This window comes from Herpailurus yagouaroundi, unplaced genomic scaffold, assembly GCF_014898765.1.
Source record: "Herpailurus yagouaroundi ecotype Mexico unplaced genomic scaffold, PumYag 207, whole genome shotgun sequence".
NCBI lineage: Eukaryota > Metazoa > Chordata > Mammalia > Carnivora > Felidae > Herpailurus > Herpailurus yagouaroundi.
The window spans coordinates 5,549,453-5,571,359 of NW_024412438.1; the positions used below are offsets into that span (position 1 = coordinate 5,549,453).

At 55.2% G+C, this 21,907-nt stretch overlaps 4 protein-coding genes, 1 long non-coding RNA gene and 1 other non-coding gene across 10 annotated transcripts in view; 5 read left to right on the forward strand and 1 right to left on the reverse strand.

Moving 5' to 3' along the window:
- Window positions 1-727: 727 nt before the first annotated feature.
- S100A1 (S100 calcium binding protein A1) lies at window positions 728-4,404 on the reverse strand. Of its 2 annotated transcripts, none has more exons than XM_040452910.1 (3): window positions 4,277-4,404; window positions 2,124-2,276; window positions 728-1,033 (listed from the first exon to the last, which is right to left on the reverse strand). In XM_040452910.1, exons 2-3 carry the CDS (start codon window positions 2,262-2,264, stop codon window positions 890-892), a joined length of 285 nt encoding a protein of 94 aa, XP_040308844.1. In that variant the 5' UTR covers window positions 2,265-2,276; window positions 4,277-4,404; the 3' UTR covers window positions 728-889. The 2 variants fall into 2 exon arrangements, with proteins under 2 accessions (XP_040308844.1, XP_040308845.1); XM_040452911.1 differs by having other exon boundaries at window positions 2,124-2,286; window positions 4,277-4,385.
- Window positions 4,405-4,972: 568 nt separating this feature from the next.
- Window positions 4,973-12,075, forward strand: S100A13 (S100 calcium binding protein A13). Its single transcript, XM_040452909.1, has 3 exons — window positions 4,973-5,095; window positions 5,706-5,865; window positions 11,657-12,075. Exons 2-3 carry the CDS (start codon window positions 5,713-5,715, stop codon window positions 11,798-11,800), a joined length of 297 nt encoding a protein of 98 aa, XP_040308843.1. The 5' UTR covers window positions 4,973-5,095; window positions 5,706-5,712; the 3' UTR covers window positions 11,801-12,075.
- On the forward strand, window positions 5,872-9,521 carry LOC121015704 (uncharacterized). The gene is made up of 2 exons (XR_005783932.1): window positions 5,872-6,705; window positions 9,307-9,521. It is a non-coding gene; the product is annotated as an uncharacterized LOC121015704 (long non-coding RNA).
- On the forward strand, window positions 10,368-10,472 carry LOC121015718 (U6 spliceosomal RNA). The gene has a single exon (XR_005783941.1). It is a non-coding gene; the product is annotated as a U6 spliceosomal RNA (small nuclear RNA).
- Window positions 12,076-14,167: 2,092 nt separating the features above from the next.
- S100A14 (S100 calcium binding protein A14) lies at window positions 14,168-16,366 on the forward strand. 2 transcript variants are annotated; one of them, XM_040452908.1, is made up of 4 exons: window positions 14,168-14,279; window positions 14,679-14,787; window positions 15,195-15,341; window positions 15,556-16,097. In XM_040452908.1, exons 2-4 carry the CDS (start codon window positions 14,758-14,760, stop codon window positions 15,691-15,693), a joined length of 315 nt encoding a protein of 104 aa, XP_040308842.1. In that variant the 5' UTR covers window positions 14,168-14,279; window positions 14,679-14,757; the 3' UTR covers window positions 15,694-16,097. The 2 variants fall into 2 exon arrangements, with proteins under 2 accessions (XP_040308842.1, XP_040308841.1); XM_040452907.1 differs by having other exon boundaries at window positions 14,170-14,279; window positions 14,664-14,787; window positions 15,556-16,366.
- Window positions 16,367-17,447: 1,081 nt separating this feature from the next.
- Window positions 17,448-21,907, forward strand: part of S100A16 (S100 calcium binding protein A16) — a 5,466-nt gene continuing 1,006 nt past the window's right edge. Inside the window, exons 1-2 of one of the 3 annotated variants that reach the window (XM_040452912.1) lie at window positions 17,448-17,618; window positions 21,545-21,722. In XM_040452912.1, the coding sequence (XP_040308846.1) occupies window positions 21,570-21,722 (153 nt within the window). In that variant the 5' untranslated portion in view covers window positions 17,448-17,618; window positions 21,545-21,569. Of the gene's footprint in view, window positions 17,619-20,787; window positions 20,938-21,544; window positions 21,723-21,907 lie in introns of those variants that run through there. The other 2 variants (XM_040452913.1, XM_040452914.1) reach the window with 2 other exon arrangements.

Here is a 21,907-nt window from a genome sequence, read left to right on the forward strand (position 1 = left end):
TCTCCACCTGTCAGTCATCCGCATTTTGATGCAGACCTACCTGCGTTGGATTTTTCTTATGCCCAGGGATGCAATAGAAATACTCGCACGTTTGGGACGCCTGGGTAACTCAGCCAGTTGAGTTGGCACTCTTGATATCAGCTCAGGTCATGATATCCCAGTGCTGTGGGATCCAGCCGGCTTCCGGCTCTGGGCTGAGCGTGGAGCCTGCTTGGGATTCTCTCCTTCCCTCTGCCCCTCTCCCCAGCTCGCCCCCCCCCCCCATAAAAATAAATGTTTTAAGAATGAGCGAATGAACACATCTTCAACCCTTCTCCATATACGTGCCTCAGGATGCTTTCGTTTTCATTCCTAGCATTTACGTGCATGTGTTTAATGGCCTGGCATCCTGGACTTTACCTATGAGTGGGTAAGGGTCGTGTTTGTTTTGTTCACTACTACGTCCCCAGTTCCTACACGATGCCTACAATATGGGAGGTCCGCAGTAGATACTCTTTGGAGATTGAAGGGAAATTCTTCTGACTTTCTGGCTGAGAAGATGAAGTCTCCTACATCTGCAGCTGGAACCTTGAATGCCCGCCTTCCTACGCCTTGAGCGATCCTCAGCTAGGAAGATGTTTCCTTGACCTCTCTCCAAATAAGATCCCTTCCCAAATAAGGTGAATTGGGAGTGAGGTACCTTGACTTTCTCACTCACTCCCAGACTGCAAAGGAGACACACGGCAGCTGGCGAGAGAAGAGCCTTTAATTAAAGATGAGTTGTGGGCCGGGCCCACTACTCTTGCGCCCTCGGTGGAGGGTGGACAAGGGTAGGAGAGTAGGAAGGGAAAAATGGGGTAAGGGGGAAGCAGGGAGAAGGGGAAGGGCACGGCCCCCTGGGGCTGTCTGCTCAACTGTTCTCCCAGAAAAAGTTGTTACAGGCCACTGTGAGGGCAGCCACCAGCACCACATACTCTTGGAAGTCCACCTCCCCATCTCCATTCTCGTCTAGCTCTTTCATCACCTTGTCCACAGCGTCTGCATCCTTCTGGGCCTGTGGAGGGGGGAGATGGAGAGATAGGAATATAGAGAGGGGAATAGTACTGAATCAGGGGCAAGAGGGGTGGTTGATTGGGAAGAAGGAGGCGGAGATGAACAAGAGGGAGAACTACATCTCCTTATGGTATTCTTCTGAGTCACCCTTCAGAACACACTTGTGGCCTCCTGTTGGCTACAGAATAAGCTTCTTAACGAGGCAGAGTAATAACAACATCAGTTACCGTAGGTTTGGTGCCTAGGATGCAACAAGCTTTACAAGCATTGTCTAATTTTAACGCAAATAGTACAGGCAGGTTTCATTATTCCCCTACTAGAGAAGAAACAAATTAACACTTGGTGGTTAAAGAATGTTCCCAAGTCACACAGCTAGAAGCTGCCAGAGTCAGAATCGGAACCCAGGCCTGATAAAATCTCAAAGCTGGTTGACTTTCTACTGGCTTCTTTACCATATAAGCCCCTGTTAGCATTTGCAGCCTACTCTTCTGCACCCTTCACTCAGGTCAAAACCACTGAGCATGCTCCATATTCTTTTTTCTTCCATGCTTCTGTTCATGCAGATACCTCCTAAAATGTCTACATTCGCCCTGATAACATTCCAGTGGAAATCTGTGGCTCAAGTACCACCTCTTTGGAGGAGCCCACTTCAGTCAGGTTACTATTTCCCAGAATCCTTTCTGGCAATTCTGTTAAAGCTCTGAGTACTTCCTGAATGGTTGGCCCAAGACTTCACGGGGACGGGGATCTCGTTGCCTCCTGTCAGCGGACGGGGGCCTCTTTTGGTCCTCCAACTCTGCTCTCTCCTGAACATTTCACTTCCTGGTGTTCGTGGTTTACTTTCATGTGTCAGTGTTTCCCTTCTAGACCGTGAGCCTTGTTATTGATGCATCTGCATAGGTCCCAGCACTTAACAGGTGATTAATAAGTTAGGGTATTTTTGTCTTGAGCCTGGAGGGGTAGGGAAGCCTGGAAAAACCCAGGAGAGAAGTCTGGGAGAGGAAGGAGACAATTGGGCTGTGTTTGGGAAGATGGAAGGGAGGTGTCCCTCCACCCCTCACCCACTCCACCCTGTATCCCACTCTGCTTACGTCCAGGAAGCCAGAGAGCTCGGTCTGCAGCAGCTCTTTTAGCTCCTTCTTGCTCAGCTTGTACTTGTCTCCCTCCTTGCCCGAGTGGGCGTGGAACACGTTGATGAGAGTCTCCATCGCCGTCTCCAGCTCTGAGCCCATTGTGCAGCTCACCTACCCACCCCCACCACGGAAGGAAGTTAGGGACCATGCTTCAGGCTATCTGGGGTCAGGGTGAGTGGAGCCCTCGGCCTAGCCCTGGTCCCACATCCGAAATAGCCACGAGATCAGAGCCACACCACAGTTTATCTTTCACTGAGATTTTATGACATGGCAACCTAACAGACCTGAATCTAGACTTGCTCTCTGTGTCCCTCAGTCCATATCCCAGCCAGAGGTAGCCAGTGTTTGGGGCACGAAGACAGAGCAGCCGTGGCTGGCTCTAGAGGCCTGCGGTGGACTCTGGTGGTTCCTGGCTGCCTGGGCAGACACTGAGAAGGGTGGGGCAGGCAGGCAGGGATGGTCACAGGACCCTGCCAAGCTGCCTCTGGCTCTATTTTTACCCTGCTATGCCTGAAGCTCTGCTGTTGAGGGTGGTGGGCTGCACCCCCTTCTACGGCCTTGACTGCTGCCTACCCCTAACAAGGAGTCCGTCTGGTGCCCTCAGTCAGCCTGACAGGAGAGAGTGGTGGCCCGCGTGGCTGGCCCAAGGCTTCATGGGGAGGGGGGAATCTCACTGCCTCTTGAGTTTCCTATCAGCAGACTGGGACCTCTTTCGGTCCTTCAACTCTGCTCTCTCCTGAACATGTCACTTCAGCTTCCCTGGGGTGCATCTCCATGACCTCTAGTTTGGTTTCTCTTCCTTCTCTGCAGAATCAGGCCTCCCATCGGGTGATGGTGGGAAGGGAGAAGGAATGTGGACACGTTTCCCCAGAGCCAGGGCTCCCAGGGAGGGGGGAGGAGACCTCCGGGGCTTCATCCCTGCTCCTGCCTACTTACTCCCACCCCTAGGCCCGGCCTGGATGAGGTGAGGACAGTGACAGCTGGCAGAATAGGGCTGGTAAATGTTGGGGGCTGGGAGTAAACAGCTGAGTGCATCCTCTGAATTCAAGGGGCTGGAGAGAAGGAAGAAAAAAATGGAGGGGTTTGTCGAGGAGAGGGGGCCAACTCAGGAGGCCTCTTTCTTTTGGCCTTAGGATGGTCAGCCCCTCCACAGCCTCAGGGGGCAGCTCAGGTGTCTCAGATCAGGTGTCCTTGTCCTTCCTCAGGCCTAAGGGGCTGAACAATGGGCCCTGATCGAATGACATTCCAGCTTTACAATGGGGACCTTGTGAGTGTCACCTGAACTCTGGGCATGAGAAGCAGTTGTCACAGAGACATGGGGGAGATGGAACCCAAGCTGGGGCTGATGGAGGGGATAAGGGGTGCGTGTGTGGGAGGGCTCTTGGTGGCTCAGTAATTGGCCCATCCAGGAGGGGCACTTAGAGGTTGCCTGGAGCCCTTGAGGAGCCAGGGATGTTATGCAGGGGCCATTTGGAGAGGACTTTGGCAGGGAGTGGGCAGACGGGAAGACAAAGGGAAAGACTTGAAGGAAAGAGAAGTCTGGAAGTCTGGGCCAAGGAAGGAGGAGGAGACAGAGGGGGTCATGTGAAAGGAGAGTTGGGAATGGGTAGAGTACCCTAATGCCCTCTCCTCCTGATACGTCACGGCCCATGCTCTCCTACCCCGCGGCTTCTCTGGGACCTGGGCTCTTGGCAAGGCTGGGTGCCGGTGGGGGTGGGGGCAGAAACAGCAGTCCCATTTGCTTTCTGAGCCTCCTGGAAGCAAAGTGGGAGCTGGGTCCCCTCCGCAGGTCCTGGGAGATCCAGGGAATCTTGGGAAAGCACTCTGAGGGCGCTAGTAGGAGAACTTGATCTCCTGGAAGCTTCCTCCTTCCCTGAGGACCACCACAGACCTCCCTCTGAACTTGACTGGCTTCCCTGTGCTACTGTCCAAACCCTGTCTCCCCCAAATCCCAAACTGCTGTCGCGGGAGCCCCTCCCACACGCTCAGTGCACCCCAATGTTTTTGCCCCTACAATGCTGTTGCCCCAGGCTTCAGGAGCTCTGCTGAAGTCCCCTTTCCCCCCAAGCTGGCCACAGCAGGGACCCAGTGCAGAGGGAGCAGATACTCACTGTCAGCCTTGACCTGAGGTGGGAGCAGGTTCTGGACAGACAGACCAGTCTGCAAATGTGGCTACCAGAGCTGTGTGGGGAGACCTGTGTTCGGTCCCTCCCCCGCGGCCCCCCTCCCCGCCAGCTCCACCCCTTCACAGACAGACACCCCGCTGGGGCGAGGGGCCAGGAGTGGACAGAGGCGCCCTCTGTCTCCAGGGCTGGAACAGGCCGCCCTGTGTCCTCTTTTCCAGCCTCGGGCGCCTCCCCCGGCTCCTGGGCCCCAGGGAGGTGGGAAAGGTCCTGGGAGGGTCACGGAGAGGCCTCTCACCACCACTGCGTGCAGCACGGGCAGCACAGGGGAGGATCCCGCCGAGGGGGGTCTCAGCGAGGGGCCCTAACCCTCCGTGAATCATTTAATCCTGGGACTTTTAGTCTGACTCCCCGCTGACAGATTTCAGTCCGGGGCCTCCTGCACGGAGGTCTCGGCCGGACCCCCGCCCCACCCCGCCCCGCCTCCGTGGGAGCCTCTTGGGGGTCTGGGGCTGCAGGGTCCTGTTCAGGATCCTCCCCTCGGGAGGGGCTCTCTGTGGGGTCTCTCAGCTCCAGAGTGGACGTGGTGGGGGGTGGTGGTGGGACGGCAGGGGTCCCGGGGCGCGCGCGTAGGCCGGGTGGGCTGGGGGACCCCGGGACCCCGCCCGAGTGCAGGGGGTGGGGGTGGGGGTGGGGGCGGCGGCGGGCGGCGGGAGGCGGGCCTGGGCGGTCTCCTCCCTCCGGGATCCGGGCAGAAGCGGACACCTCGGGTCTGGGCTGGGGCGCTGCCGCCTCTCCCCCGCCGCGGTGAGTCCCGGATCCCCATCCTGGGGGGTCGGGCGCCTCTCTGTCGTGGGGCTCGCGGGCCCGTCCCCGAGCCAGCTCGGACCGGGGTGCGGGAGGGTTTGGGGGCGCCCGGCCGCCGTCCTCGCTAGGGGGAGCGGCGGGCTCGGCCCTGCGCCGCCTGCCCCTGCCCGGCGGGGTCCCCGCGGCCCGACCGCAGGCCTGACCCCGGCCACCCCGCCCGCGACACAGCCCGGGGCATGTGGGCGGGCCGGGTCCCTGTACAAACAAGCTTTGGAGACAGCCGGCCTCATGACCCCTGGGGGCCGGCTGAGCCTCCGAGACAGGGCCCTAGGGACCAAAGTGCCTCCTCTCAGAGGAGTCTGGAGACTTTGAGACCAGCACGGAGGGGGCTCTAGGACACAGACACTTGGAAAGGACCACCCAGCTCAGACCTGGAGAGGATGGGGTTTCTGGAAGCACACACCTCTTCCTCTGCCTGCACTGAGCTGTTTCCTGGCCCCCTGCCCCAGGCCCCATCCCTGTCCCCTCCCACCTGCCCGGGAAGGTTCCCTGTGGGCTGGGACAGGCTGGCCTAGTCTGACTCTCCCTTCCTCTCTTCCCTGTCCTCCAGGGTCCCGATGGCGGCCGAGCCGCTGACTGAGCTGGAGGCGGCCATCGAGACAGTGGTCACCACCTTCTTCACCTTTGCAGGGCAGGAGGGCCGCAAGGGCAGCCTCAGCATCAATGAGTTTAAGGAACTGGTCACTCAGCAGCTGCCTCACTTGCTCAAGGTAGGTGGGGGGGTCTCTGGGCCTGAGACTTTGGGGGACAGTGGCTGCCAGACGCCGGGTATATGAGGCAGGGTGATATTCTGGGCCTGATCGTGTGACCCCAGGTATTTGGTGGACAAGGGTGTGGGTGACTACATGTGTAAAGGATTCTGGTGTGTGTGTGTGTGTGTGTGTGTGTGTGTGTGTGTGTGTGTGTAACTAGGTAACACTGTGTCAGTGTGAGTGCAAGTGTGTCATTGGGCTTTGTGTTCCCATCAGACAATGCTGTTGGGTTCTCGAGAATGCTCTGTGCCTTTCTGGTCTCATTTCCCCAACACAGGGGTGGACCCAGAGGTGGCTTCCAGGAGAGTTACAGACCGTCAGAGCTGGAAGGAGGCCAAGACAAAACAGTCCAAACTCCTCACTTCACGTATTTGGAAATCGAGGCTGAGCTGTATGTAGAAAGGGGTTTGTGAACAATAAAAACACAGTCAAATTCATGCAGAGATAGATCTCAGAGTAGGAGAGACCTGTAAGTAATCCATGATTGCTTCTCGCCCCCTCTGGGAATCCCCTCAATAATGTGCCTGGTAAGGTCATTCGTTCTCTCCTACTCACTGGACAGGGTAGGGATTTAAATTTCATCCACTCTGAGTTGCCTCATCATCCCAGTCTGTTAACAGTTTCTGTTTCATCCCTGCTGAGAATTCACAGGCACGTAGGAGGGTGTGAATATGGATAAAAAAGCAAAATCACGAGCAAGTTTGGAGACTCAGTCCGTCATCTGCAAAATCCCCTACATTCTTAGACTTCTCGGCTCCTTCCCTTTCTCTTCTCTCAGGAAATGAGACACCACTCAAGGTGCAGTGTTCCCCAGAGCCCTGTCAAATACTGACTGGTTTTTCCTCCAAACCCAACTCCCCTTGGGCCTGGCAATGCAGGAAGTGACCCCTTTGCTTTTGGTGACTGCTTCCAGATCTCAGTTTCTTCCTCTTCCTAAGACGTGCAGCTTCTGGGAAGCTCCTGTGCCACCTGCCCCGCCCCTTCCCGAATCCCTTATAAGTCTGCAGCTCCTGCCTTGATGTTTTTCTTCCCATCGCTGCTTTTGCAGTGTGCACACAGACCATGCATGCAACACCTGGGCCTTTCAGGGACTTCAACCCCTCGCTTCCAAAGACTCCGTCCTGCTTCTGAGCAGCCCTCTCTGTTGTTGCTTCAGATCTTGTCATTACCAGAATAATGCCCCACCTCCCAAATCTCGGTCTCCTTTCTCAGAGCATCACCTCCTGCTGTTCCAGTTCTGTTCCTCCACTCCAGCCCTTCCTGGACTCCACCAGGACCTTCAGTCTTCGGACCTTGTCACCTGTCCTTCCACATGTCCCTCATGTCCGCAGTCCCTCCTCACTCAGCTGGGCTGTAAGGCTCAGCATGGAAATCAGTCCCCCGGGTCACGGCCCACCCTTGATTCTGTTCCTCTCTGTCCTGGTTTTTTGGCAGAATCCCAACCCGGGTTAAGTCCAGCATTTCATGCTCATTAGCTTGATGGTCAAATCTACCATTCTTTCTCAGATCCAAAATAAAGCGAAATTTCCACTCTCAGAGGAAAAAAAAAAATCAACCAGTCCACCAGTCTACCTGCCATTCTGCGTCTGCACTTTTGTGTAGCTGAATCTGGCTGGATAAAAAGATGTTGCCGTGTTACTTGTCAGACTCTGTCATTTTTACTAATATTATTTAAAAAATTTTAAAAATTTTTAATGTTTATTTTTGAGAGAGACAGAGACAGAGACAGAGCACGAGCGGGTCAGGGGCAGAGAGAGAGCGAGACACAGAATCAGAGCCAGGCTCCAGGCTCCAGGCTCCAAGCTGTCAGCACAGAGCCTGGCGTGGGGCTCGAACTCTCCAACAGCGAGATTGTGACCTGAGCCAAAATCAGATGCTCAACCGATTGAGCCACCCAGGTGCCCCTGTTAATATTATTTTTTAAATTGAAGGATAGTTGACACACAATGTTGACTTGTCTGTCTTTAAATCTGTGACCGCAAACTCCAAGGGAACTCTTGGCACAGGCTGCCAATTCTGCTACATTTCCCCAGTTGGTTCATTGACCAGCTCTTTCAGATGGTAATTTCACAACTTTTCCTCCCTCCTCAAACTCCAGTCCCTCTTTCCACAGTCTCCCTCTCACTGAGAAATGTTCTCAGACAAATAACAGCCATCAGGAAACTTCTTTGTACTGCCTCCCAAGTCTACCAAAGGTCAGCATGTACCCTGCCTTCCTTCCTGCTCCCTGAAGCATCTGTCTCTGCCCCTGGGGCCAAGCCCTCCTATGCTGCCGGACTCCATTCCTCCTCACCAGCTAAAATCTCTACTTTTTCGGTTCCTCCTCTCTCTCGCGTCATCAATTCTCCCTCTCTACCAGATTGTTCTGATCAGTTTTCCAATATATTGTAATATCTCCCATCTTAAAAAAAGAAAAAACACCCTTTCTTGACTCTGTAACCCTCTCCAGCTATGCCTTCCATCTCTGCAAAAATCAAAAGCAGCAAGGGTTATTTATACTCTGGGCTCTCCTGGCCCCAAATGCTCATTCCTCAGGCATTTGCCAGGCTTATTCTTCGCTGAACCCAGATTTCTGCTCAAATGGCGAATCCTCATCATGGCCCCCCTCACTTCTGAGGGCAAAGACAACCTCCCTTGTGCTTTATTCCTTTCCCTTCTTTTATTTTCTTCCAGAATACACCTATCACAACCTGACTTCCATCACATACTTACATTTACCAAGGGTGTGCGTCCCATGAAGGAAAGGAATCTGCTCACTGTTTTATCTCCAGCACTTAGAGCAGTGTCTGACTTCTGGTAGGTGCTCAGCAAAATATCGAGTGAGTGAAATTGTAAAAAAGTAAGAATTTTTGTTGAGTGAGTAAATGAATAAATAACATCTTACCTACTGTTCTACAAATGCCCTTTTAAAATGTAACAGTGCGGGGCGCCTGGGTGGCTCATTCCCTTGAGCGTCCGACTTCAGCTCAGGTCATGATCTCGCCGTCTGTGAGTTCGAGCCCCGCGTTGGGCTCTGTGCTGACAGCTCAGAGCCTGGAGCCTGCCTTGGATTCTGTGTCTCCCTCTCTCTCTGACCCTCCCCCGTTCGTGCTCTGTCTCTCTCTGTCTCAAAAATAAGTAAACATTAAAAAAATTAAAAAAAAATAAATAAAATGTAACAGTGCATAAAGGATATTTCCCATTTGAAGAAAATGATGCACTGTATGTAATGGTATGTAGGCTAACACAAATTTATGTGGTGAATTTTCTGTTGATGGACATTTCTTGTGTCCATTTTTTCCCTTTTGCAAACATCCTTGTTTATATATCTTTACGTACTTGAGGGAAAATATCTATAGGGTAAATGTCTGCCAGTAGAAATATTAGGTCAAAAGGCACGTTTGTTTTTCTTTTTTATAGATATTTCCAGTTTGCCTCCCAGCAAGGTTGTCATCAGGCTTCAAGGCCACCAGTGCATGCGAATGCCTGTTTACTCACGTCCTTGCCTAAATTGGGTCTTATCAGACTTTCAATTTTTGCTAATCAGTGAAAATGATATCTTGTTCTGATTTATACTTTTCAAATTCTGAGTGAGATGGAATATTAAAAAATATTTTTGACAGATATGCATAATCCTTATTCTGTGAACTGCTTGTTTATTTCTTTCATTAAAGAGATTTTCTTTTTCTAAATTTTATATGTTTATTTACTTTTTAGAGAGAGCTAGAGTACAAACAGGGGAGGTGCAGAGGGGGAGGGAGACAGAGGATCCAAAGCGGGGTTTGTGCTGACAGCAGAGAGCCCGACGCGGGGCTCGAACTCATAAACCGCAAGATCATGACCTGAGCTGAAGTCAGACATTCAACCGACTGATCCACCCAGGCACCCCTCTAATAGTTTTTTAAAAAGGGGAAAGAAATAGAGAGTAGTGAATGAGATCATAAGCTTTAAGTCAGACAATCTAGGTTCAAATGCAGATTCTAGCTTGTCATCCTTGGTTATTTAATCTTTCTGAGCCTTAATTTATTTTTCTTAATTAAAAAAATTATTTTAATGTTTATTTATTTTTGGGAGAGAGAGAGACAGACAGACAGACAGAGCATCAGCAGGGGAGGGGCAGAGAGAGAGAGAGAGGGAAACACAGAATCAAGAGCAGGCTCCTGGCTCTGAACTGTTACCACAGAGCCAGACATAGGGCTCAAACCCACAAACTGTGAGATCATGACCTGAGCCGAAGTCGACACTTAACTGACTGAGCCAGTCAGATGCCCCATGAGCCTTAATTTCTTATCTGTGAAATGGACTCATAATAATACCTTCCTCATTGCATTGGTCTTGCATTTATTCGGTCAATATTTATTGAGCACCTATTATGTCCTGTCCTGATGCTGTCGTAGGCTTTGGGTTACAATGGTGAACAAGATGGACAAGGTCCCTTTCATTTTAGCAGATCATGAAGATTAAATGGAGTAAGGCATTGTGCTTGCTTCGGCACAACATATACTAAAATTGGAACAATACAGAGAAGATTAGCACGGCCCCTGTGCAAGGATAATACGCAAATTTGTGAAGTATTCCATATTTAAAAAATAAAAATAAAAAAAATAAATGGAATAAGGCATGTAAAGCGTTTAGCATAAGGCTTGGAACAGTCGGCACTATTAAGTGCTTACGACTGTTAAAATGTTAGCTGTTATCACTGTTTTGGTTTTTCCTTTTATAATTAGCAATTATATAATTGCTAATATAATAAGAGGTGAATTTTCCTTTTCTTTCCTAGTACTTATACCTTTCATTTCTTTCTCTTGATTAATTGTATGTTTTTTCCCCTCCCAATATAATGTTACACTGGGCATCTTGCCTTCCACTGGTAATGCTTGTAAGTATTTTACGATTAAGCATGAATGTGGCTTTTTAAAAGGTCTTTCTTAGCTTTTCTATGAATGAGCTTTAGCCTCGTGCCTTCTGTAGATTTGGTAAGACTTCTCTGCCTTCATTCACACATTGATTAAAATATTGAGTATTGGGCTCTGCCCGTGGCACCCTTCTCTAGTTTGACATTGATCCATTGTTCAACAGCTTATGTTTTGGTTGTGATCGTTCATCTAGCAACAGACCCTTTGATCATGGGTTCAGTTTACAGTATCCTTTGATGTCACAGGCCTGTCACGAGAGGCTTTGTCAAAGACCCTGCAGAAAACCAGATACCCCATGTCTTTGCCATTCGCCTGGTCCACCAGGCTAATAACCGACCTGGAAAGAATGAGACTACGTTAGGGTTATACAAATGAGTGGCTTAGGACTGTGAATTTCCCTAGCTTTCTGTGAAGGAAGAAGGTGGCCTGAGAAGGCTCTGAGGATGGCCTGCATGGGTTCCCTGAGCATCCTTGAGCAAATCCCAAGTGCCGTGGTGTGCCGGAGCCCATCTTACCTGTAGGCAACAGTTCATTGTGTGCACCTCTTCCCAGCTCTGTGTTCGGTGACTTCATGGTTGTGGTTCATCATCGGCCACGGTGGGAGTATTTGCATGCTGGCAAACACTACAAGTCAGGTCCTCTACTCCCTCTGCTGCTGCCCTTGGAGCCTAACCAGTTTGGAGAGGTTAGTAACTGCCAGACACCCGGGAGGCACTGTTCCGGGGCTGCAGCCTCGTCCTGAACGCCTGGGGCAGGTCCTAGATGAAGAGAATGGACATTAGCAGTTCTTTCCTCTCTCCCTATCTCAGGAACTCTCTTTTCTAACCCCACGTCTCCTGTTGATGTCTCCTCAGGATGTGGACTCCTTAGATGAGAAGATGGAGAGCTTGGATGTGAATCAGGACTCCGAGCTCAAGTTCCATGAGTACTGGAGACTGATAGGGGAGCTGGCCAAGGAGATCCGGAAGGAGAAGGCCCTGGAGATCCGGAAGAAGTAAAGCCCCTGACCAGGATGGGGCCAGGCTGGCCAGGCAAAACCCCACTCCCCCCCAATATAGCTTCCTCCTTGAAACACAAATGTTTCTTGTTCCCACCCTACCCTGCTTTCTTCTCTTGAGAGGAGGTGGTCTGAGAGTGGGTCCAAAAATTTTGAGCTCTTTGTAGACCAGGGATGTTACTCATCTTTGAATATCATTCTGCAGCATCAAGCACTGTACCGGGGAGGTGCTCAATAAATTAATGGTTGAGGAGGGGCTCCTGGGTGGCTCTGTCAGTCGAGCATCTGACTCTTGACTTCGGCTCAGGTCATGATCCCATGGTTTGTGTATTTGAGCCCTGCATCAGGGTCTGTGCTGACAGTGTGAAGTCTGCTTGGGGTTTTCCCTCTCTCTCTCTCTCTCTCTCTCAAAATAAATAAATAAATAAATAAATGAATAAAATAAACAAATGGTTGATGAATGAGTATATGAAAGGAAGAGAACGGACATCTGGGGCAGGCGAAGTGACTCTTACTCCACCAGGTGCCTCCTGGGGCCCCGGGGCACGGTCTCAGTTCACACTTTTCTTTTACCTGGGGTTTGTGTCATTGGACGGTAATGGTAGCAGTGAACTTGTGTTGAGGACTTGCTGTGTGCCAGGCACAGTACTAAACACTGTTCCTGCGGTGTCTTTGTGAGTTGATTCTCACAGCCCTTTGAGGAAAGGTACTGTTTTTAAGTTCTGTATTGAAGATGAGGAAACAGATGTTAGAGAAGTTCGCAGACAAGCAGAGGTGGAACTGGGTTGAAATTCCAGAGCCTCTGTGATGAACTGGGATCCTCTCCGGATGGGTGGTGTGGGACCACTGGGCCCTCTTCTCCTCCCTCCCTCCATAGCAGGGGTGAAGCAGAAGAATGGACACAAGGTTCTGGTACGAAGACTGTGGGACGGGCGCCCCTCTCCCCACCCTTCTTGGCTCGAGGGGCTTGCGGTTTGCACTGCCCGCCACCAGAGGGGGCAGGGGTGGGGCAGCCCAGCAGGCACCGCCTCCCCGCAGCTGTCACTGCCGCTGCCTGGTGTCCCTCTGGGACAGCCATTACTCCTGAGGAACCTTCAGGCTGAGACAACCTCCCCACCGCACACCAAGGAAGGTTCCCAGGTTGAGACCTTCCATCTAAGTGCCCTCAGACTGAGAGACCTCAGAAGGACCCCTAGGCTGGCACCGAGGGGCCATTTGGCTGAGACGTTCCAGAGTGGGTCTCACAGGGGGCTTCCCTCAAACCAGAGACCCTAGGAGAGACTTGACGAGAAACTCTTCAGAGGGACCCCTGGTTGAGGCACTCCTGGAGAAGCCCTCAGGTTGAGAGACCCTCAGAGAGGTCCCCAGACTGAGAGCTCTCAGAGGAACACAGAGTGGGGTACTCTAGGGAGGGCTTTTTCATGGAGAGACGCTTTTAGATGCACTCGATTGAGGCCAGAAGTACAGGGGAGGCCCAGGAGGAGACACAGGGAGGGGCAGTGGGAGTCACGCTTCAGCTTTGGGTCCCGCCTCATCCTTGCCTTGGCCCACACTAACTCCCCTGCTGCCGCTCTTCCTTCCCTCTCCCCGTCGTCTCCCCGTCAGGTGAGGAGGTCCCTTGGGGTGTGCCGAGGCTTCCTGGGATGTCATCCCCCGCACTGGATTGGGGGAGTTGGGTTCAGGAAGGCATGGGGTTCTGGGGGAGGGAGGAGTAGGCAGCCCAACCAGTTTGGAGAGGTCGTTAGCAGCCAGATCATTCACCTGGGCCTCACACATGCTGGCTCACACATGCTGTGCATGCTGGCTGAGGGGAGCCCCAAGGGGGTCAGGACAACACTCAGTGTGGCCCCTCTGCCAGGCTGCCCTGCTCTGGCTCCTTCCTCACCTGTTGGCCATGGGGACTGCTACCCAAATTGGCCCTGGTGGGAGGAATGTGAGTGAGTGAGTGAGTGTGTGTGTGTGTGTGTGTGTGTGAGAGAGAGAGAGAGAGAGAGAGAGACATCAAAGGACAGAGAGGTCTCTGGGGACCTCTCTCAACTCACATGTCTCCGGACCACAAGCCCTGCCTTGATCAGTCTCTGCTTTTCCTTCTTTCCTGATGCTGACTCAAAGCCCCTCCACTTCAATTCCTCCAGGCCTTTCTTCCCAGGCTCGACCCCACAGTCTTGCCAAGGCCCCCTTCTGCCTTCCCCAACCTCCCCTTCCCTTTCTCTTGCCTGGACTCTGCTTGCTGGTCTGGGGCCAGAGGCCACCCAGCCCCAGCCTCCAAGGGTTCCCTCCAATGGCAGAGTGGGCAGGCTCTCGGGGCTCTGGCCAATGGGGGGTGGGGCCCACAGGGCTGGCTCACACCCGGCTGCTGCAATAGCAGGGGTGGCTTAGGGATGAGGCCCAGCCCTCTGCCTTCCCTCCCTGCCCCCAAGTATAAGAGCTGAGCTCAGGTGAGCTGACTCCTAGCGTCCGGTCCCAGCAGCTGCCAGCAGGTAAGGAGACATAGGCCTTTTCAGCCAAAGGGCTGCCCCTGTCCAGAGGACACAAGTAGCCTATTCTACCCTGGCCTGCCGGGAGAAGCGCAAGGGGCCAGGTCCTGGACAATGATGATGATGATGTGTGTGTGTGTGTGTGTGTGTGTGTGTGTGTGTGTGTGTAGCAGAGGAGAATGGTGGGAAGACTGATCTAAGGTGAGGCCCAAGGGATTCCCTCTGAATAGGGGGGTCTAGGGGCTGTGATCTCAGCTCCTGGATCCTTCACAGGAACCAGGCCTTGTGTGGAGTTGGCTCCGACCCCCTGAGCAAGGAACAGAATATTGAGGGGACAGCCAGAGGGGACAGTTGAGAAAGATATGCTGAGCCATCCCCTGCCCTCAGTCTTCCTCCTTCCAGGCGGATCATGAGCCATCGGCTCCTCTGAGGCCTGCTGTGGGACAACAGCGCTCTCACCGGGACGAGCACACCGGTCACCATGGGGCAGTGTCGGTCAGCCAATGCTGAGGTGGGCCCATTCGTGCCTGGACTTTCTGTTCCCATGCTCCACTCCCCGACCCTGAGGGTCTGTGTCCCCTCTTCTTGGCCTTGCCCCACACTCTAGACCTTGCTCGGGAGACCCAGACTCTTCTCTCGTACCCACAGGGGTGATACACAAGGAACCCTCCTGGGAAGAGAGAGTCTGCCCTGGGTGGGGGCTGGGGGGTGACGGGGTGGAAGCCTTGCCCAACTTGTGGCTCAGGCAGGGCAGGGGCCAGTGGGGGGAAGGGGGTTGGATGCCGGGCTCTGGAGTGGGTGGGAGCCTCTGTGCCTCCCAGCTTTCTTCTGCCCTATTGGCCTTGAGGGCCTTGGGGTGGCAGGGTGTCCTAGGGTGGACGTAGCCTCCCTGACATGAGTGATGTCCCCTGCCCTCAGGATGCCCAGGAATTCAGTGACGTGGAGAGGGCCATTGAGACCCTCATCAAGAACTTCCACCAGTACTCTGTGGAGGGTGGCAAGGAGACGCTGACCCCCTCCGAGCTACGGGACCTGGTCAGCCAGCAGCTGCCCCACCTCATGCCGGTACTGAGGGAGCGGCCCGCCCAGGCAGCGCCCTGACTTCCCCTCCGGGTCTCCAAGGCCCCACCCACACGGCCCCTGGCACTAGCAACCCCAGCCCTTCCCAACTGCCAGTGCCAGGTAGGCACAGGTCCCGCCTCCTGCCCCTGGGCAGGGGTGCGGCAGGAGGATCAAAGGGTGCTGCCTCCCTGAGCTGTGGTGTCTTCCCTCCCCTCAGAGCAATTGCGGCCTCGAAGAGAAAATCGCCAACTTGGGCAGCTGTAACGACTCTAAACTGGAGTTTGGGAGTTTCTGGGAGCTGATTGGAGAAGCAGCCAGGAGCGTGAAGCTGGAGAGCCCTGTCCGGGGGAGTTGAAAACCTTCTTCTGGAATTCTTGGGGGGATGTTGGGGAAAGGGGACCTTAGAGACCGTGGGCCTAGAAACACCTCTCCACCACCACCACCACCACTACCACCACCACCACCACACTATTCCCCAGTCTGCACCTGCCTCGCCTCTGCAAGGTTCAAGTCCTTAGTGAGCCTTCCCAGGGGTCTCCGGGTACTTCATCCTTGGGAGCTCCGTGGAACTCCATGAGTCCCCACCAGAGGGAGGCTCAGGGGATGGGTTGGGCCCAGGGATGGATGTGGCGAGATGCTGGAGGGATGAGGATGGGCTAAGGGCCAAGTAATTTGGTTGCGGGGAAGGTCAAAGACGAACTGGGCTGCTGGATATGATTTGAAGAAGAGGGCGGGGAATGGGGCTGGATATTTGGTACTGAAAAGAGTCTCTGAGAAGCTAGCCTTCCTTATCTCTTCCCCAACCCAAATGCTAACTTCTGTCCAGTGCTACGCCTTCCTTCTTCCAGCTCTGCCCCAGCCTCTTTCCAGGACTCTGTCCCTGGGCTAGGGCAGGGGAAGAGACAGAGCAGGCTGGAGAGGGGAGGCTGAGGAGGGGGTGACTTTGGGAGAGGACCAGCTCGGTGCTTGGGCATTTAAAGAATGATGGTTGTTTTGTAACATGTGATTAATAAAACAAACGGAAAAAGCGAAAGATGCTGTCTTGGCTGGATACCTGCCTTACCTCAGTCCACGGGCAAGGGGTGGTCGGGTGAGTGTCAGAGCCCTTGGTGGCACAGGGCACGTGGGGCTGCAGTGGCTGCGGCAGAAGTGAATGGATTTGGGTCGAGGATGGGTGCCAGGCCCCAGAGTTGGAGAGCTGGTCCTCTCTGGAGGACAGACTCTTCTTTGCCAAGGGGCTGGTCCTCTGCCAGGAGGAGAGGGTATGTGTGCTCACCTGGGGAGACAGTTAAGACCCCAGACAGTTATGACCCCAGGTGTTCCCTGGGCGACCGGCAGCAAGGGAAACGTGGGGCTGAGAAACAGGCTGACCCGCCTGGGTCTGAAGCCAGCCCTGCCACTTACCATCTCTGGAGTGTTGGGCATGCTCTCAGAGTATCAGTTTGCTCATCTGTCAAATGGGGTATTAATATCTCTGAAATAAATCAGATTTGTTAGGAGGATAATGGACACATCACGTGAAGTACTTAGCAGAGAGCTTGACACAGAGTGAGTGCCCCGAGCTGGAGTCTCCCTTGTCGGAGTGGACGGGTGGGTCCCCTCTACTTTCAGCTGCCGCCTCCACATGTTGACTAGCCAGTTTCCTTGGGCGTACCGGGGAAGGGCTGGAGGGGTGCAGAAGAATCCTCTGCTGCACGTGACAGGTCCTAGGAGTGGGCGTCAGCTCCTGGTGGTCTGAACGGGGAGACGGAGACCAGGGGCCAGGTTTCGCTGCTGCCTTCTGACCGGGGCCCACAGAAATCAGGCATTACTCCTGAAACCCTAGCAGCAAGGAGGAGTCTGTGGTCAGCCAGGCTGGCCTGGAATGCTAACTGAAATCGTCTGTTGGGGGCCCTGAAACTGGGCTCCCAGTGACCCAGGTGAGCAGGGCAGGTGACACCCCTTTCTTTCTCCATTGACTGGGTTCTGCTCAGGCCCTGCAGGGCCAGCAGGGTGGGGTTGTGGGGTTGCCAGCTTCCACCACTCCCTCTGGGGTGGGGGTGGAGGGGTGTTAAAAAAGGTGTGTATCCCTTTAACAAGGGCCCAACCCCAGGGCCAAGTCAGAGGGAGCTCAGTCACTACCTCCCCACCGAGCCAGCTCCGCCAGGCACGGCCAGAGTGGGACAGATTCTGGGAGCGAAGCGGGGAGGAGTCCTGGGCCGGCTGAGTGGGGAGCCGCTTGGCGGTGCCTGAGTCCAGGCCCCAGAGCCCTGCTGGAGAGGAGGCAGTCCTGGGAGGCAGGTGAGCACCCCAGGCCTGTCCTGGGAGGTCTGGGGCTGCCAGAGAGGTCCTGCAGGCGTGGGGGCCCCGGGGAAGGGGGCGGTGAGGAGGACCTGGGGAGGGGGCCCTGCTAGAGACTGGGCAGGAAGGGTCTGTTAATTTTTAACTTTCCCGCAGGCTGGTTTGGGAATGGAGACTTCGGTGGGGTTGGGAGGTGGGGAGGCCTTCAGAGGGGTGGACGGGGTGGCGAGACCCCCCCCCCTCCCCAACCCAGCCGCTGACTGGGCTCTTCTCCAGGGCCTGGGCCACGGGGGCAGAGAGCTCAGGAGCTCTGTCGCAGCTGCTCCGACCCTCCCTTAACAGAAAAAGGGCAAATGCGTGTTTGGGAGCGGTTGGGGGTGGTCAGACCTGGATGTGGGCCTCACGGGCCGGCTCTGGGATCTGTGTCTTGGGAGGTGATGGGGTCCAGGAGGAACCGGGAAGGGCCCTGTGAGAGGAGGCAGGCGCCGGAGGCTTGTTTCCACTTCAGGACCCAGGCAGGCTGTGGCTTGATTGGCTTTGCCTGGCAGGGCCACCTGCACTGTCTGCCTGTGCCCAGCCCGATAGGGCAGGGGTGCTTCGGGAGGGAGCTCCGGAGGTGCAGACCGGTGGGGCTCAGCCTTCCTCGCAGCTGGTAAAGAGAGGGGTGGCTGTCGGTGAGGCCAGGGCCCGCAGTGTGTGTGAGCGTCCACACCTCAGTCCGACCCCGCTTGTCTGGAAAATGTTCCAGAGGAGCACACCCTGTCCTGTCCAGCAGGAGCGGGTGGGCAGATGTGTGAATTCCAGGCAGTGAGTCCTGTGAGGCAGAGGCACTTGGGTGAGACTTCAGTTTGAAACAGCCTTGCAAATAGAGTGACAAGTTACCGGCCCAGTTCAGATGCCACCTTCCCTGAATGTTGAAGGCAGTTGGGGCCAATGAGTGAATCAAGGGAGTGGGTGAGCAAGAAAACCAGTTCAGTGAATGAATCAATCAGTGAATGAATCAGGAAATGAATGATGAGGAGTGAGGGAACGAGTTTGAGGTCGATGGAAGGGACACAGAGAAGGCCGAATGTAGGCTTGGGGGCAGGCCAGACTCCAGAGAGGACGGTGACCAGGAGGCACAGAAGTTCAGGGAGGTCTCACAACACCTGGAAACAGTTCAGGATTCCAGCGGAGAGAGTGTGGTGGGAAGAGAAGGTGGACTGGGGGGACTGTGCTGGGTGTTCAGGGCTCCAGACTGAAGGGGCTTGGGGTGGGGCGGTGGGGTTACAGGGGCGAAGATCCAGGGGCAAGGCTCAGGGCCCTGGAGGTTTTGGGAGAGGTCGGCAAGCTGGGCTGAGGTGGGCGGGGATGGGGGCGGGGCCTCTCGGTTGCTCCAGGATGAGTCAGCCAAGGAAGAGACCAGGAAAACACTAGGGGAGGGCTGGGGGCTCCTGGTGCGAGGGCCCTTTGGAGGACAAGTGGTCCCCCAACCCCCACTTTTGGGGAAGGCTCTAATATACATGTCCACCCCGCCAGCTCTCAGGCCAGGACCTACCTCCTGCCAACCCTTCCTAGGAGAGGCTCACGGGACAGCTTGACCCTCCAGCCTGGTTGGGCCTGGTGCCTGGTTGGGCCTGGTCGGAGGGAGGAGCAGGTGCCTGTGGGTGGGTGTGGTGGCAGAGCCTGTCTCCTGGCCCCCAGGGGAAGGAGGGAGGAGGAGGCTAATGACACCTGACTAGCCCCCTCTGACATCCTTCCTTCAGAAAAAGCTTTGGAAAAGCGCTTATCCAGATGCTTATCTCCAAGAAGGTGGGGGGTGGCTTACTGGGGACTGAGAACCTGGGCTGTTGAGGCAGGCAGCCAGAGGCCAGGTGGGGGCTGGGACCTGGATCGCGGAGGGCCGGAGGAGGCTCCCCTGGTCAGAGAGACAAGACTCTAAGAAGACACGTGGTGAGGAGGGTGGGTGGGCCAGGGGGAGGGGCAGAGGCACAGCCCCCCAGCCCCATTTCTTTCTCTTTCCTCTCGGGGACTATTTCCCCCGCAGGGTTCCTCACTTAGGGAACAGGTCTGGGATGGTTAAGGGTTGGGGGCGGGGGGCGGTGGTTCTCTGAACCCTTTTCCCACTCCCAAAGTTGGTTGGGAGTAGGCTTGGCTGAGTCCTTGCTGAAGTGGGTGCAGCTTTCGGAATCCAGGGTTCTGGCCCTGGGTCTGGAGCACTCTCCAGTCAAGGGTAGCAGAGAACAGTCTCATGGATTGGAACTTTTTTCCTTCCTCACTTCTCACCTGTGAGTATTAGGGTGTTTGCAGGAACATTGAGCCTCACAGTCACACACTTCATAAACGAAGAGTGCGGGGGTAAGAATGGGGTTTCCTGCAGCCCTGGTTCCATACTTTATCCTTCTGTGTGAAGAGCAGAGTGGCCAGGCAGGTGAGGCAGGGAGGGAAGGGCAGGTTTGCCGTCGGAGACGCCCCAGCCTGCTCCTCTCTCTCTATCCCCCTTCCTTCCTACATTAGGGCCTAGTCCCTCCGGGTCACACCCTTCCTTCAGAAAGAGGCTCGTAAAAGAAATAACTTGGAAGGGTGGTCAGGGTCACTGGATACCTGGTAGCAGGGCTGGAAGGAGGTAGAATGTTATAGAACATCTGTCTTAAGGAAGCCGTTGGACCAGACAGTGCAGGCGAGGGAGGTGCAGAAATTAAAAGCTGGGAGCTTGCGTTCACCTAGGATTTTAAAAAATGGCCCTCCAGTCAATGAGTCGTGTCCTTTGGTTCAGTAAACGCAATGGTTGCACGTAAGAAACATTGGCCTTGCCTCAAGGAAGGAGAGGGTTAGGGGAGAGCAGACCCACAGCAGTTATGAGCCCTGTTACTGTCGGCTGGCATCTGTGGGACCCGGGGAGCAGAGTGCTGGGGGCAGGGGCCGGGGCTGTGGCAAGGCCCGGCCCAGCCGACCTGTCTTCCGAGTTTCACCACAGGATGTTCAGGCCCGGATGGAGGCTGTGTCCACCTTCCCTCGCCAGGACCGAACGGGCAGGGTGGCTGCAGCTCATTCCTGGGCTTGGGGGCGGGAGGGGAGGCTCATTTGCCCGGGGTTCACTTGGGGGGGCTCTGGGCATGGGCGGCGACTGACAGAATAGACCCGCCTGCTCCCCTCATATCCTGTTATTCAGAAGGCTGTATCCGCTTGGACTGTGAGTGCCTTTTGTCCTGGGTGAGGGGGTGACGCGTGTGGCCTTTGGCTGGCTGCAGCTGTGTCTCCAGCTGGGGCAAAAGCAGGCTTGGCTCCTCTTTAGGTAATGGGGTGGGGGGGGTCCTCGAGGCCTGCTGTGTGTTTCCAGGTGGGTATGAGGGAGGGCAGGCTAGCAGGGTGTGGCGGGGGCCTGCCGAAAGTCTGGCTCCATGGGGGAGTGCATTGTCCTTTCCCAGAGAGGGACAACCATGGCCTGGGCTCCTGCAGAACCTGCCCCGGTGCCTGGCCGGAGGGACTCGGGAGGGCCTAGGCTCCTGCTTTGTGGCCTGGGGCGGGGGTCTCAGGCAATGCTGGGGCTGGGGGATAGAGCTGTTGGCTTCCCAGCCCTTTTGGCTCACCCGAGCAGTTTCTAGCTGTGCGCGCTCCCTGGGCAGGGGCCCTGGGTGGGTCAGCTGTGGAGACAGCAGAGGGGTGGGCCCCTCTTCTGCCCCCTTCCCATGGGAGCCTCCTGCTCTCACTGGGGCTCTGACAGGCCCAGTGCCTGGGGCTGGGGCAGGGCCTGGAGAACCTGCCTGGGCGGTTGGGCTGGCGAGCACCTGTATCAGAGCAGCCACGCTGTTCTGACTCCAGGCTTACCCTGGTGCCGCCTTTTCCCTGAGGACCCGCCAGCCCAGGGGCCCAGGAGGAGGATGAGGGCAGGGGGCCCCGAATTTGGCCTGTGGGGTCTCCTCACCTGCCCTCTTCTCCTCGCCCAGGCCCCGCGAGGAGTGAGGCAGTGAGATGGCAGACTGCTACACAGAGCTGGAGAAGGCCGTCGTGGTCCTGGTGGAAAACTTCTACAAATACGTGTCTAAACACAGTCTGGTCAAGAACAAGATCAGCAAAAGCAGCTTCCGGAAGATGCTTCAGAAAGAGCTTAACCATATGCTGACGGTGAGGTCCCCTCGCCTAAGGGCCCTGCCTACCCACCAGCCACCCCCCCCCAGTCTTGATCCTCGTGTGCTGTCCTTCCCCACCGCGGCCTCTGTCTTTTCAGAGTGACCCCCTGAACCAGCGGCTCACCACCGCCCAGGCCCCAGTCCTCTTGGGGTGCCGAGGCCTGACCAGGGAGGTCCTGG